The sequence below is a fragment of the Lolium rigidum genome, chromosome 4 (genome assembly GCF_022539505.1).
Source record: "Lolium rigidum isolate FL_2022 chromosome 4, APGP_CSIRO_Lrig_0.1, whole genome shotgun sequence".
NCBI classification, from domain to species: domain Eukaryota; kingdom Viridiplantae; phylum Streptophyta; class Magnoliopsida; order Poales; family Poaceae; genus Lolium; species Lolium rigidum.
In genome coordinates this window covers 254115464-254128465 of record NC_061511.1, presented here as the reverse complement: position 1 = coordinate 254128465, position 13002 = coordinate 254115464, and the positions used below count along the sequence as shown (strand labels likewise).

The 13002-nt window shown below is 42.6% G+C and overlaps 1 protein-coding gene across 1 annotated transcript; it reads left to right on the top strand.

Moving 5' to 3' along the window:
• The first annotated feature begins 11122 nt into the window (after nucleotides 1-11122).
• On the top strand, nucleotides 11123-12153 carry LOC124650276 (pleckstrin homology domain-containing protein 1-like). Its single transcript, XM_047189821.1, has one exon. It carries the CDS (start codon nucleotides 11251-11253, stop codon nucleotides 11728-11730), a length of 480 nt encoding a protein of 159 aa, XP_047045777.1. The 5' UTR covers nucleotides 11123-11250; the 3' UTR covers nucleotides 11731-12153.
• Nucleotides 12154-13002: the final 849 nt, after the last annotated feature.

The window sequence follows — 13002 nt, the reverse complement described above, 5'->3', positions numbered from 1 at the left end:
CTGCAAATTTTCAAGTTCAAAAAATGTGTGGTGTGAGAGATACAAAAAAGAGAAATTGTTTGAGAGGAGAAAAAAAGAACTTGCACGGATCTTGATGCAGTATAGATGGTCTAGATATGGATGCTCACTAAGCACCTGCTCTGAGAGTCCACTCTCTGAGCATTCTGAGAAGAAGGACAAGGAGCCTGCAACTAAGGCAGGCGTTATTCTTCCTAGCAGTATCATTGATACTCTTCTTTCTTACCCAAGCCATGAAGTTTGGTTCCTTCTCGGATAGACGGAGTGATATGATGGAGGCGGAGGAGCTTCGTAAATCTTCCATGAGCACTTGTAGGGCCCTTTTCCAGTCGTCGGAGGAGGGGCGGGGCGACGATATGCATGCTGGGTTCAGTCAGTTCGTACAGATAGAGGTCATGGTTGGTATTGCTGATGGGAACTCTGCCGCGGCAGAGACTGAGCCAAGCGCCCAAGCGCTACCGAGGCAGTTTTGTGTGTCGAGATTGAGCCTGCTAACAGGGGTTCTGCTATCGCGGCAGCAATCTCTGCTGAGAATGGTTCTGAGTTTTCTGCAGTGACGCCTTCTGTAAGCGGTCCTGCTGTAACCAACGTGGTTACTATGGCGTCTGCAACTTCTTTTCATGGGGGTTGTACTGGAATATATGGGTCGTCTTCACCACCTTCTGGGCCATTGCCACCACCATCCATCGTTTGGTCTACGCGAGGGCTAAGGCTGGGAGTGCTGATGTTACTCCATCTCGTGCTTCAGCTGGTGTGATGTTGGGGAAGGATCAGGTGACACCAAGCTCATCTGCTCATCATCCATCCATGGAGGAGGTTATTGCTTTCGGCGGTATTCCCGCAGCAGCGAGCGTGGGTCACGAAGCTGGCTGATGCTAGGGACTTCACTCCTGGTACGTGTTCAGCTCCAAAATTTTCTTTATGTGATCTTCCCGATGATGTGGTAGTTCATAGAGCAAGTAAATTAGGTGTTTCTTTTGGCAAAATAGAGGCTGAGATAGCTTTGTCAGTTAAGATTTTAAAAGATGTAGAAAATGATAGGTGCTCGCTGATGTTAAAATAATTTAAATCTAACTGAGGATGACCCACAAAATCTTTTCGTTTCCAAATTCTCTAGTCTTTGTGAAGACCTTACCGAGGAAGAACGTGTTGGTTACATAGATCATACAGATCTTGATAACAAAACTATAATGAAAAAGCGTGGGCATAAAAAAGTCTCTATTGACAAGCTTAAGGCTAGACGAAGCTCGAGGATAAGAAAGAATCAGAACAACTAAGCTTTAGTTATGCAAGCTTTAATTTGGAATAGTGAGGGTTTCAAAGACACAGCTAAACATCTGTTCATTCAAGAGTTCATTCGGGAGTATAATTTAGACATCATGGCGTTGGTAGAAACATGTCGATCTAATTTTTCCGCGCCTTTTCTTAGGAGCCTAGTGGCTGGCCAGGATTTTGCGTGGTTCTGTCTACCCCCTCAGGGGAGGTCGGGTGGTATTCTAGTCGGCGTTAATACAGATTCTCTAACTTTTATAAACATTGAATCACGAGATTTCTGCATTAAATTCCATTTGCGATCAAAGGATGGTTTTGAGTGGAATTTTGTTTTTGTTTATGGTGCAGCACAAGAGGCAAATAAACAACCTTTTCTTGGCTGAGCTGGTTCGATGATGTGAAAATAGTACTCTTCCTATGTTAGTAGGAGGATATTTCAATATTATCAGGGTCCGCATGAGAAAAATAATGATAATTTTAAGCCACACTGGTCTTTTGTTTTTAATGCAATAATTGAAAGTCTCAATCTAAGGGAAATCGTTCTCTCGGGTAGACAATTCACATGGGCTAGACGTAAGAAGTGAGCCTACCTCATTTGGTTAGGGAAGTGGATGTACAACCTAGCCACCCAGGTTCAAGTTCCTAGGGACGTGAATTTGGGTTCTTATTATTAAAAAAACAAAATCACTGTAGGGGTTTCCCCTACCGTATTCCTTTCAAAAAAACATGGCCTGGACGTCGTGAGAATCCCACGTTCGAGAAGTTAGATCGTGCGCTTGCTACTATGGATTGGGAACAAAAATATCCATTGGTAACGGTTAGAGTGTTATCAAGAACGGGATTTGATCACACACACCCTTGCTAATTACCTCAGGTGAACAAGCTCACCTTGGTAATAAGTACCTTTTTTCCTTTGAGTTGTCCTAGATTCATGAAGATGGCTTTGCGGAAATGATTAACAAAGAATGGAATTCGGTTGTTAAAGGTAGCAGCCCAATTGAAATATGACAAAACAAAATAAGACACTTAAGACGCTTCCTCAAAGGGTGGGCGCGTAACAGAAGTGGTAGATATAAAAAATAAAAAGAGAGACTGTTGACTATCATTGATGAATTAGATATTAGGGCAGTAACGGCCCCTCTTAATAATTCTGAGAGCAGAAGTTTGAGAGAGGCAAATGAGAAGTTATCAAAACTGAGACGGTATCCAAGTGGGCGCAAAGAGCAAAGGTTAAATATATGCAAGATGGGGGAAATAATACAAAATATTTCCACTGGATTGCTAACGGTAAACATAGAAGAAAGAAAGAAAAATTCAGGTAGAGCAAGACGAGGGGACAATAGTTGGGGATGAAAATCTGAGATTGTTTATTACTGAATACTATAAGAAGTTATTTGGGGAACCGGTTCAGAATAGCTTCTCTTTGTCGCATGATGAAAACTCTGATATACCTCAAGTCTCTAGCGAGGAAAATGTGATGCTCACGGCCGACTTCACATAGGAGGAGGTTTTTGAGGGTATATCACAAATTGAACACAATTAATCACCGGACCAGACGGGTTCTCTGCTGAGTTTTATAAAACATGTTGGACCACTATTAAGGGCGATCTTATGGCTATGTTTATACAACTGCAACAAGGTCTTTTGCCGCTATATAAATTAAATTTTGGGGTGATTACTCTGCTACCGAAGAAAGATGATGTGGTGCAGATTCAACAATATAGACCCATATGTTTACTCAACGTGAGTTTTAAATTTTTCACAAAACTAGGAACTAATAGAGTTATTGCGATAGCACATAATGTTATTAGGCCTTCCCAAACGGCGTTCATGCCTGGCCGACATATCCTAGAGGGAGTGGTCATTTTGCACGAGACGACCCATGAGCTTCATCGGAACAAAATGGATGGGATCTTGTTTAAAATTGATTTTGAAAAGGCTTACGACAAAGTGAAGTGGTCTTTTCTACAACAAATGTTGCAAATGAAAGGTTTCAACAGGAAGTGGTGCGACCTCATTTCGAACTTTGTGGTGGGTGGATCTGTAGGTGTTAAAGGCAATGACGATATTGGCCACTACTTTCAGACTAAGAAGGATCTTCGTCAGGGAGACCCTCTATCTCCATTACTGTTTAACTTTATTGTGGATATGCTAGCCATCGTAATTGCAAAAGCTAAAGAGGATGGGCAGGTTAGAGGCCTTATTCCTCATTTATTTGAGGGAGGAGTCTCCATTATGCAATATGCGGATGGCACGATCTTATTCATGACAACCTCGCGAAGGTTGTACATGAATATGAAGCTGATCCTTTCTATCTTTGAGAAGTTGTCTGGGTTGAAGATAAATTTCCACAGGAGCGAGATTTTTTGTTTTGGCAATGCTAAAGATTATGTGGATCAGTATAAAAATACTTTTGGGTGTGAGGCAGGCTCTCTACTTTTAAAATATTTAGGGATTCCAATACATCATAGGAGACTTTAAAAAAGAGAGTGGAACCCAGTCGAAAATAGATTCGAAAAGAAACTCGGTTGCTGGCAAGGCAAGGTCCTCTCATACGGAGATAGGTTAGTCCTTATAAATTAGGTGTTGACAAGTCTTCCTATGTTTATGTTATCTTTCCTAGAGATACCTAAAGAGGTATTAAAAAGGTTAGATTTCTACCGGTCTCATTTCTTCCGGCAAAGTGATCAATATAAGAGAAAATACCAGTTATCAAAGTGGAACATGATTTGTCGACCCAATGATCAAGGGGTGCTGGGTATTGAGGTACTTGATATAAAAAACAAATGCTTATTAAGAAAATGGCTTTTCAAGCTACTTAATGATGAAGGCATATGGTAAGAGCTATTGCGGAAGAAGTATCTTTATAGTAAGACGTTGTCACAAGTGACATCTACTGATTACCCTTTCTGGAAGGGTCTCATGAGAGTGAAAAGTGAGTTCTTTCATAGAGGATCTTTTGCCGTGGGATATGGTCAGTCGACCAGGTTCTGGGAGGATACTTGGCTGGGGAAAATTTCACTATGAGAACAATATCCTACTCTATATACAATTGTTCGTCGAAGAAATGTTTTGGTGGCTGGTGTATTAGCCAATAATCCTTTAAATGTAGAATTTACGCGGATTCTCTCTGCTCCTAAATGGGATGTGTGGCTTCATTTAGCTCAACACCTTATAGCTGTCATTTTAAATGATGAGGCAGATAGGTTTATTTGGAAACTTACTGACTCTAGGTTAAGTCTATGTATACTGATTTCATGAATGGACACACGGACTACTTGAAAAAGTACATTTGGAAACTCAAGGTACCGCTAAAGATTAAGATTTTTATGTGATTTTTACAACAAAAAGTAACTCTTACCAAAGATAATCTGTCAAAATGAAATTTCCATGGGTGTAAGAAGTGTGCCTTTTGTGACCGTGACAAATCCATTGACCATTTATTTTTTGATTGATCCTTTGCTCGTCTTGTTTGGAGAGTAGTTATTTTCAATTTTAACATTACCCTACTAACTAATTGTACAACTATGTTTGAAAATTGGTTGAATGAGATAGATAGAGATACATACGAGTTGGCACTTGTGCTATTGTGTGGTCTATATGGAATTGCAGAAATGATATATCTTTAAGAAAAAAATGAACTGCTCATTTTTTTACAGGTTATCTGTATTGCTACTCATTGGATCCACGAGTGGGCTTTCCTGCTGCCGGAGGAGCAGCGGGTGCATATGAATTCTGGGTGCACCTGTCTGGAGACGGTTGCACGGGATATCTTCAACCAGGGTGGTTGGCGGCTTTTTAAAAGACTACAAGATGCATAGGCGACTTGTTTTGTTCTTTTTCTGCTAGTTGATCTTTATGTCTACCCTTTGTGATCCATGAATCGTAAACACTGAAACTGCGGATTGCATAATAAAGAAAGTTGTGTGCATTGATTGATGGAGAGGCTGGGGTAATCCCCATTTCGAAAAAAAGTAAATAGTTTCTAGTACAATAATAAAACTATGTCATGTAACCATAATTATTATGGGCAAGATGTATCCCACGAACAAAAATTCTCCCTTTGTATCAACTAATTCACAAAAAATGTGTATGGACCACATGGAGGCTATGAAACTTGGGAATATCTTTTTCAGTTTTGTTGCACCACATGACACTTATAACATGACATGTCTTCCTTCTGATATCCTGAAACCAATTTGCAATTAAGCACTTATTTTGTTTCAAATGCAATCTTCTTTAATTTGGGTGTACACGATTTTGCAACTGTGTTTTTTATCTGTATATTCATGCATTTTAAGATCATGTTAATCAAAGAAACCCTAAGTACCGACTCTGGAACTTTGTTTCTTTGTTCTGTCTGAGATTGCATCGATAAAGGTGGGGCTCAAACCATACTCATACGCTGGATAACCACAAAATTCTTTGAATTGAGGGATCCAAAGAGTGCACCTACTTCTGACAATGAGATCACCATTAGAAACTGGTCACGATGGCCGATCTATGCACATTATTGGCACCACGGCGAGTAAAAATAAATATAATTATTTATACTAAACTCACGTAAAAAAATTATTACTAATTCTTGTTGATTAATGGTCATTGTATTTTATAATAAAATTTACATTAGTATTTCAATACATTGCGTATTAGAAATAGATAAACCATATAAAGTCAAATGTGAGAAAATATGAAAAGACAAAACCATTTGTATCCAAGATTAATTTGTGTCCCATTTTTGAATATAGTGTATATACATGTGTGTATTCTCATCTCTCTTAGTGAGAAAATATGCCACAAGAATATCATGATAGAGAATTCTAGTCTATAATTAGGTATACTCAAATAGAAAAATCAAGAGTATATATTTTGTTTAAGAGAATAATGTTACCAAATCAATTTTAGGTCAAACATGTCTTACATATAATAACGGGTTCAATAATCTATTGTCAACGTGCAACTTATGTTTACTTAGCAGTGCTCTAGTTAAAGATGGTCTTTAGTACAACTTGTAGGACACCTACTGGAGAGACTCGCCGTCTAATTGTCTAATTGGACCAACCGACATGTTGAGCTCATCATATTAATTTCATTCTATGTGATTCAACCTATCAAATTGTTGTGTGGAATTAATCCTAGAAATTAGTTTTCCACATATTCAATAGACTTCTCATTATAAATATTTAATAATAAATAGTGATTATACACATTGTCAATATATGTGTGTGTGTGTGTGTGGGGGGGGGGGGGGCTGTACAAACTTTGGCCCACGGCGACCACACTCGTTTGCTCGACCTATGGGCCTGCCCAGGAAGTACACACCCCTTTCTAAAGCTATACGTGTTTTATGGATTCTCAACCTTATAGGTAAATATAGTTAAACAATGTTAAACTATTTGACAACTTATTTATAGTTTTCCGCTCATGTTTATCATTTATCTGAAAATTAATACATATTACGGGACAACTTCACTCTTTACTATTCATTTTCACTTGTTGTTTAATTTCTTGGGTGCAATTGCTTCATATGATAGAATGTCGTTGAGAATCCGCGGGCATTCCTGCCCAGCTGGAGTACCATGTTCATGGTGGACATTTTCATCGTGGCATGGGTGTTGGTGGTCGGCTTCGGGATTGACGGTTGGACAAGCGTCACCAACTTCATCAAGCAGATCGACACATCTGGCCTCTTCGCCAAATGCTACTAGTGTCCACCCAAGGCGCACGTCGGATCACCCATCTCGATGCCTGCGCACCACTAGCGGTCAACCGTGTGGGGCGATGCCAGCTGCCGGAAAGAAGGAGCTCCCGATTGATGCTTGCACAAAAAACCTCTCATGTTAGTTTATGATCGTCTTGTGATTGTGATAGAACAAATCTAGGGTACTACTAGAATAGCTTGCATCTTGGTCACTAGCTAGGATTATTATGTTGTTCATCACTTAAATTCTTTTCGAGAAAAGAAACCCCACATTATTAGAAAGTAGAAACCGAGAGTCACTCAGATGAATACATGGTTCAAGGAACTAACCCAAAAAAAATATAGCAGAACAAACATGTTATCTATCCAACTTGAAACAAAAGAAAGGTCAGAAGGAAACCTACCATGCTTCCAAGCAACAAAAGAGAGACTAGATATTTGAACCAAATTTACAGGTTACAAGCCACTACAGTTAAAGATAGCTAAGATAAGATGGCGATTTTGCAAATTTGTCGTCCGTAAGTTTTGCCGAAACCAAACTAGGTTTTGGGTGCGATTACTTGATATGCCAGAATGCCACGGAGAAGCCGTTAGCGTTCCTACCAAGATGGAGCAGCATGTTTGTGGTGAACCTTTTCGTGGTGGCGTGGGTGCCCGTGGTTGGCTTTGGGCTCGGCGACTGGGTCGGCGTTACCAACTTCGTCAAGCAGATCGACACCTTTGGGCTCTTAGCCAAATGCTACAAGTGTCCACTCAAGGCGCATGACGGATCACCCCTCCGGACATCGGCGCACCACTAGCGGGGGCGGGGCAGTGCGAGCCGCTAGGAAGAAGGAGCTCCTGATCGATGTTGTGCAAAGAACCTCTAATATGCTAGTTTATGATCGCCTTGTCATAGAATAAATATCCTAGAGCCCATTGTTGCAGCTAGGGTAGTGCTAGAACACGTAGCCTGGACTCCTTATTATTATGCCGTTAATCTCTTTGATTTTCTATGGTATAGAAAAAACTCTGTTTTTGAAATAACCGTTGATACCGTTTTCTTGCCATGACTATTATGTCCTTCTTACAATGTGCTTGTTAGAGTATATCACGTCTAGGTTATATTAGATAGTTTAAGATTGTACTCCAATTCTATCTCTACTAGGCTTCTTGCCCTCCAAGTCTTCTCTACTATATAAACAGCCCAAGAGGCACAATGTAATCACCAAATATCATATATCAATACAATCATATTCCGCAGTCTATCATGGTATCAGAGCGGTTCTTTTTGCGACCTAGGGTTTAGCCACCCACCGCTTCCGCCGCCCCCGGGGAGATCGATCTCCATGATCTCCGCCGGGGGCATCCGATCTCGTAGCTAGTTTTACTTCCCATCTAGTTCATAGTTTTAGCAATTTTCGTTTTCTGCTTCCTTTTTTGTTTCCCAATTAGATCTGTCTAGTTTCTTAGCCACCAATCCTTTGCCGGTCCAATCTTGGCGACTCGGATGAACAGGGCACCTGGCACCCCACGCCCACGCTGAAACCTGGTACCAGGCCGGCCTTCGTCAACTCGAGTTGCACCAATGGCTACCTTCAGCTGTGCATGTGCTCGACATCAGGTGGATCAAGTGCGCTGCACATCTACTACGACAACAAGAGTTGGCTCAAGTCGCATGCATATTCATGTGCGTATGAACCAGCTCTACTCAACCCAAGCTGCCTCCAACTACTGCACGTCTACATCGCCGAACTACACGCCAACCTGCATCAAGCTGTACATCTACGTCGCCACGCCGTCATCATCGCCAACAACTCTACACCAACAACTCCGTCACTCGTATTGCATCGTCGCCGTCATCACCAATCAAGGTCTTCGTCAACGCCAACGGGTTCTGCGTCGCCACGCTCCTGCATGTAGATGAATAAAACGGGTTCGATCCCCAACATCTACTACTGCTGCAGTTCAATCGCCATCGACAACCACCTCGCCATCTTCGTCCACAATGACCATACCGCCAGAGTTGCAGTCTAAATTTTTTGTTTGCACCGCATGTGCTCAATTTTCTTCTTGCAACCACTTCGTCTACTCCGGCGCATACGGCGCGCAACCGACCGGTACACGGAGGCCTTCTCTGCTACTTCATCCAACTCGGCGCGCATGGCTCATGGTGGTCCCTGTCTTCGCACGCCCGGTACCGGCAACACCGGCACGTGCCCTCGTCCCCGGCGCGCTCCCGAGCCCGGCAAGTTCGGCGCAGCGTGTCGCCTACCTCAACTACCACAAATACAGCTACGTCTACCTCGAGTTGACTACCGCTGCAACCGCCTTTTATTTTATCACTATGGCGACTTCCCCCGGGCTCAAGACGACACCGACCACAACAACATCAACATCAACAACTTCATCAACGGCGATTAAATCACACACGGCTCCATCGACCGCGACTACAACACCCTGGCTACCGGCTACATCGACATCGGCATCAAGGGCTATCATCCACCGGCCCCCTCTCCAGTCGGCGCCTTCGGCTTATGCTCCAGTCGGACCGTCCGCGACGCTCTTGCTGTATTCCCGTCACTACCGATCCGACTGCGGGGGGGTGTTAGAGTATATCACGTCTAGGTTATATTAGATAGTTTAAGATTGTACTCCAATTCTATCTCTACTAGGCTTCTTGCCCTCCAAGTCTTCTCTACTATATAAACAGCCCAAGAGGCACAATGTAATCACCAAATATCATATATCAATACAATCATATTCCGCAGTCTATCAGTGCTAGTTGGATTTTTTTGGACTCCAATATGGAGAGGGTGTTCTGCGAAACGAACGCATTTAGGATTTGATACGTTGTATCATTGGATCAAAGTATATGGTAGAAAGTAGAAACATGTAGCAAAACGAGAACGATCAGGCTGTGAGGGTCCAAATGTTAGCGGGGCGCAAATCATATGGAAGTGTTGTTTGGCGTCACAACGGTGACACTCCTTTTGCTAGGAGATAAGTATGTGACTCTAAGGGCATGTGCAATGGTTGATAAGGCTGTCTTATCTTAACCCTGCTACGTAATCTAGATATAACAATAAAACATGATATACAATGGGTTATTTTTTAGTCTTATCTTTAGTAATGAGACATCCTAAATTTGTGGTGAGAAAGATTATGTTAAGAGATCATCTCTTAGCTAAGAGAAGGCAAAATCTTTTTTCATCTTTCTCTTTCCTCCACATTAGCGTTTATCTTACGTGGCACTGCTAAGATATCACTATTGTACATGCCCTAACTGAGAGGCGAGCCCTAAATAGCGGAGGAATCTAAATTCTTAGATGTGTTGAACCTGCCAAAGCATTCAATTTATTAATAGAGAAAAAGGCATTTTAAGTGACTTCGTTTGCTTTTGGGTTGGTCGCTGCAAACCTGGCCTCGGATGACGAATGATGGGATCAAGCCCAATAACTCCCACGAAATTTATGCTTCCGATAGAAAAGTAATGAGCCCAGCTAAGAAACTACGTCAAAGATGGGCTTTTCGTGAAGCTTATCAGCTCCAACCAAAAATGGATACAGTTAGGCTAAAAAAATGGATACAGTTTAGGTGTGTTTGGTAGCCCGGAGCAACTCAGAAACTCCCATCTCAACAGAGATTTTTGTGGAAACTTGTGTTTGTTAGCCTGTGTCAATCCATCTCAACTATCTCATCTCATACGGAAAAAGCTCCTGAGCCAGGTCCGATTGTGAACCTCAAATCGAGCTTCACAACTCAGCCTAGCTGAGTCCATCCCGCAAAATTGCCACCCGCGTACCCCAGAGACCCAGACTCCCTCCCCCGAAAAAAAGCTCGTCATTTCTTCTCCCCGCAGATTCAACCGCTGCGCCTCCCCCGAAAAAAAAGCTCGTCATTTTCCTGATGCTTATCAGCTCCACCCAAAAATGGATACAGTTAGGCTAAAAAAAAGGATACAGTTATTAGGCTAAAAAAAAATGGATACAATTTGCCGATGCTCAAAGAAAAAGAAAAAGCTATAGGGGTTACCTCAATAGCCGGATTTTGCGGAGCCTATGGTTTTCAGTTGGGCAAATATTGGATTTAAGCCGTCGAATTTTAACTTCCTGGCCAAATCATTTTATAGCTGGATAAACGCGAATTAAACTGCTCGATGCCTCCCATCCCGATCGCATCAAAAACGCCGTCCGAACGAATCCAGCGGCGCACTACTCCTCGCCCACTTTGTCTCTAGTCGCCCCACCCGATCCCGGATCCCCAATTCCCCCGGCGCGATGGCGGCCAGCCTGTGGCGCGCGGTGATGGGCTCCTCCTCCTCCGGCGGCGACGACCCGGCGCTGGGCGGCGTGGAGTTCTGGCACGGGGCGGAGCGCGCCGGGTGGCTGACCAAGCAGGGCGAGTACATCAAGACGTGGCGGCGGCGCTGGTTCGTGCTCAAGCAGGGCCGCCTCTTCTGGTTCAAGGACCCCGCCGTCACGCGCGCGTCCGTGCCCCGCGGCGTCATCCCCGTCTCCTCCTGCCTCACCGTCAAGGGCGCCGAGGACGTGCTCAACCGCCAGTTCGCCTTCGAGCTCTCCACCCCGACCGAGACCATGTACTTCATCGCCGACGCCGAGAAGGAGAAGGAGGAGTGGATCAACTCCATCGGCCGATCCATCGTCCAGCACTCGCGCTCCGTCACCGACGGCGAGGTCGTTGACTACGACAGCCGCCCACAACCCTCGCCAAAGTCCAAGAGTGAGCCGTCAGAGTAAGATTTATTGCGGTGAACTCTCGATATGACTCTCTTCTATTGTATCAACTTAAGAAGTGGTTGTGAATCTGTGTGATTTTAGTTACTATTATTTGTTGATCGTATGTATATTATTGACTGCTGCTGTATGGGAATAACTGGTTTTAAGTGTACAGTTCACTGCCACTTTTGATTTGTTGCGCGTATCATAATTTTGCAAATTGCGTCTCCCCTATTGCCAGAGTAAGATTGCGGTGAACTCTCCATATGCTATGCCTCTCAATTGTATCAACTTAAGTGGGTGTGAATTTGTGATTCTAGTTTTTCTATTTGTTGATCGTATGTATATTATTGACTGCTTGCTGTATGGGAATAACTGGTTTTAAGTGTACAGTTCATTGCCACTCTTGATTTATTGTGCGTATCATAAATCGCAAATTGCGTCTCCCCTATTGTCAGAGTAAGATTGCGGTGAACTCCCGATATGCCTCTCAATTGTATCAACTTAAGTGGTTGTTAATTTGTGTGATTTTAGTTTCTATTTATTGATCGTATGTATATTATTGAGTGCTTGCTGTATGGGAATAACTGGTTTTAAGTGTACAGTTTATTACCACTTCTGATTTGTTGTGCATATCATAATTTGCAAGTTGCTTGTCCGCTATTGATCATGTGCTGTGTGAATTTTCTAGCTTAGGTTAATCAGGGAATTTTCTTTTTTGGTCCATTAGTTGGGATTGCTTATGATTGAAATGCATTTATGTTGAACTTCAGGGGATCACGTCTAAATTGCCACCAATATGCTTGGTGCCTACAACGGCATAAGCTTGTGTACAAAAGAGACGGGTACAGAGAGGCCATTTTCCCCATTAATAACTCATTTTGGCAAACAAAATTAATCACGTAACTATTAGTCGATAGGTGTACCTCACTATTTCCGAGAAGTTCGTGTCGTCGAGTTACTAGTTAAATTTATGAGAACCCCAGTGGCAGTAGTAGTACCATTAAAGTTTGGAGTGTGGCCATGTCCATTGGTATGCTTAACTGCTTATTAGCAAAGTGGAACAAACCGTATGTTTAATGTTGCCATCTGAAGACTTAAATGGAGTAAGAGTACATAAGTGGTTCTGCCTAACTGACAATGTTTGACATGTTTAAGTGAGTACAATGTTTAGTATTTTCTAAGAGCAACTGGCAATAGCCCTGCCTATTCATTCGGTCAAAATAGAAAGTATTTGCAAAGGTACAATAGCCATTCCATCATCAGTCATTACTCGGCACAGTAAAGAGAATG

Coding starts and splice junctions, on each gene's coding strand:
- LOC124650276 (XM_047189821.1), top strand. CDS start 11,251: ATGGCGGCCAGCCTGTGGCGCGCGGTGATGGGCTCCTCCTCCTCCGGC.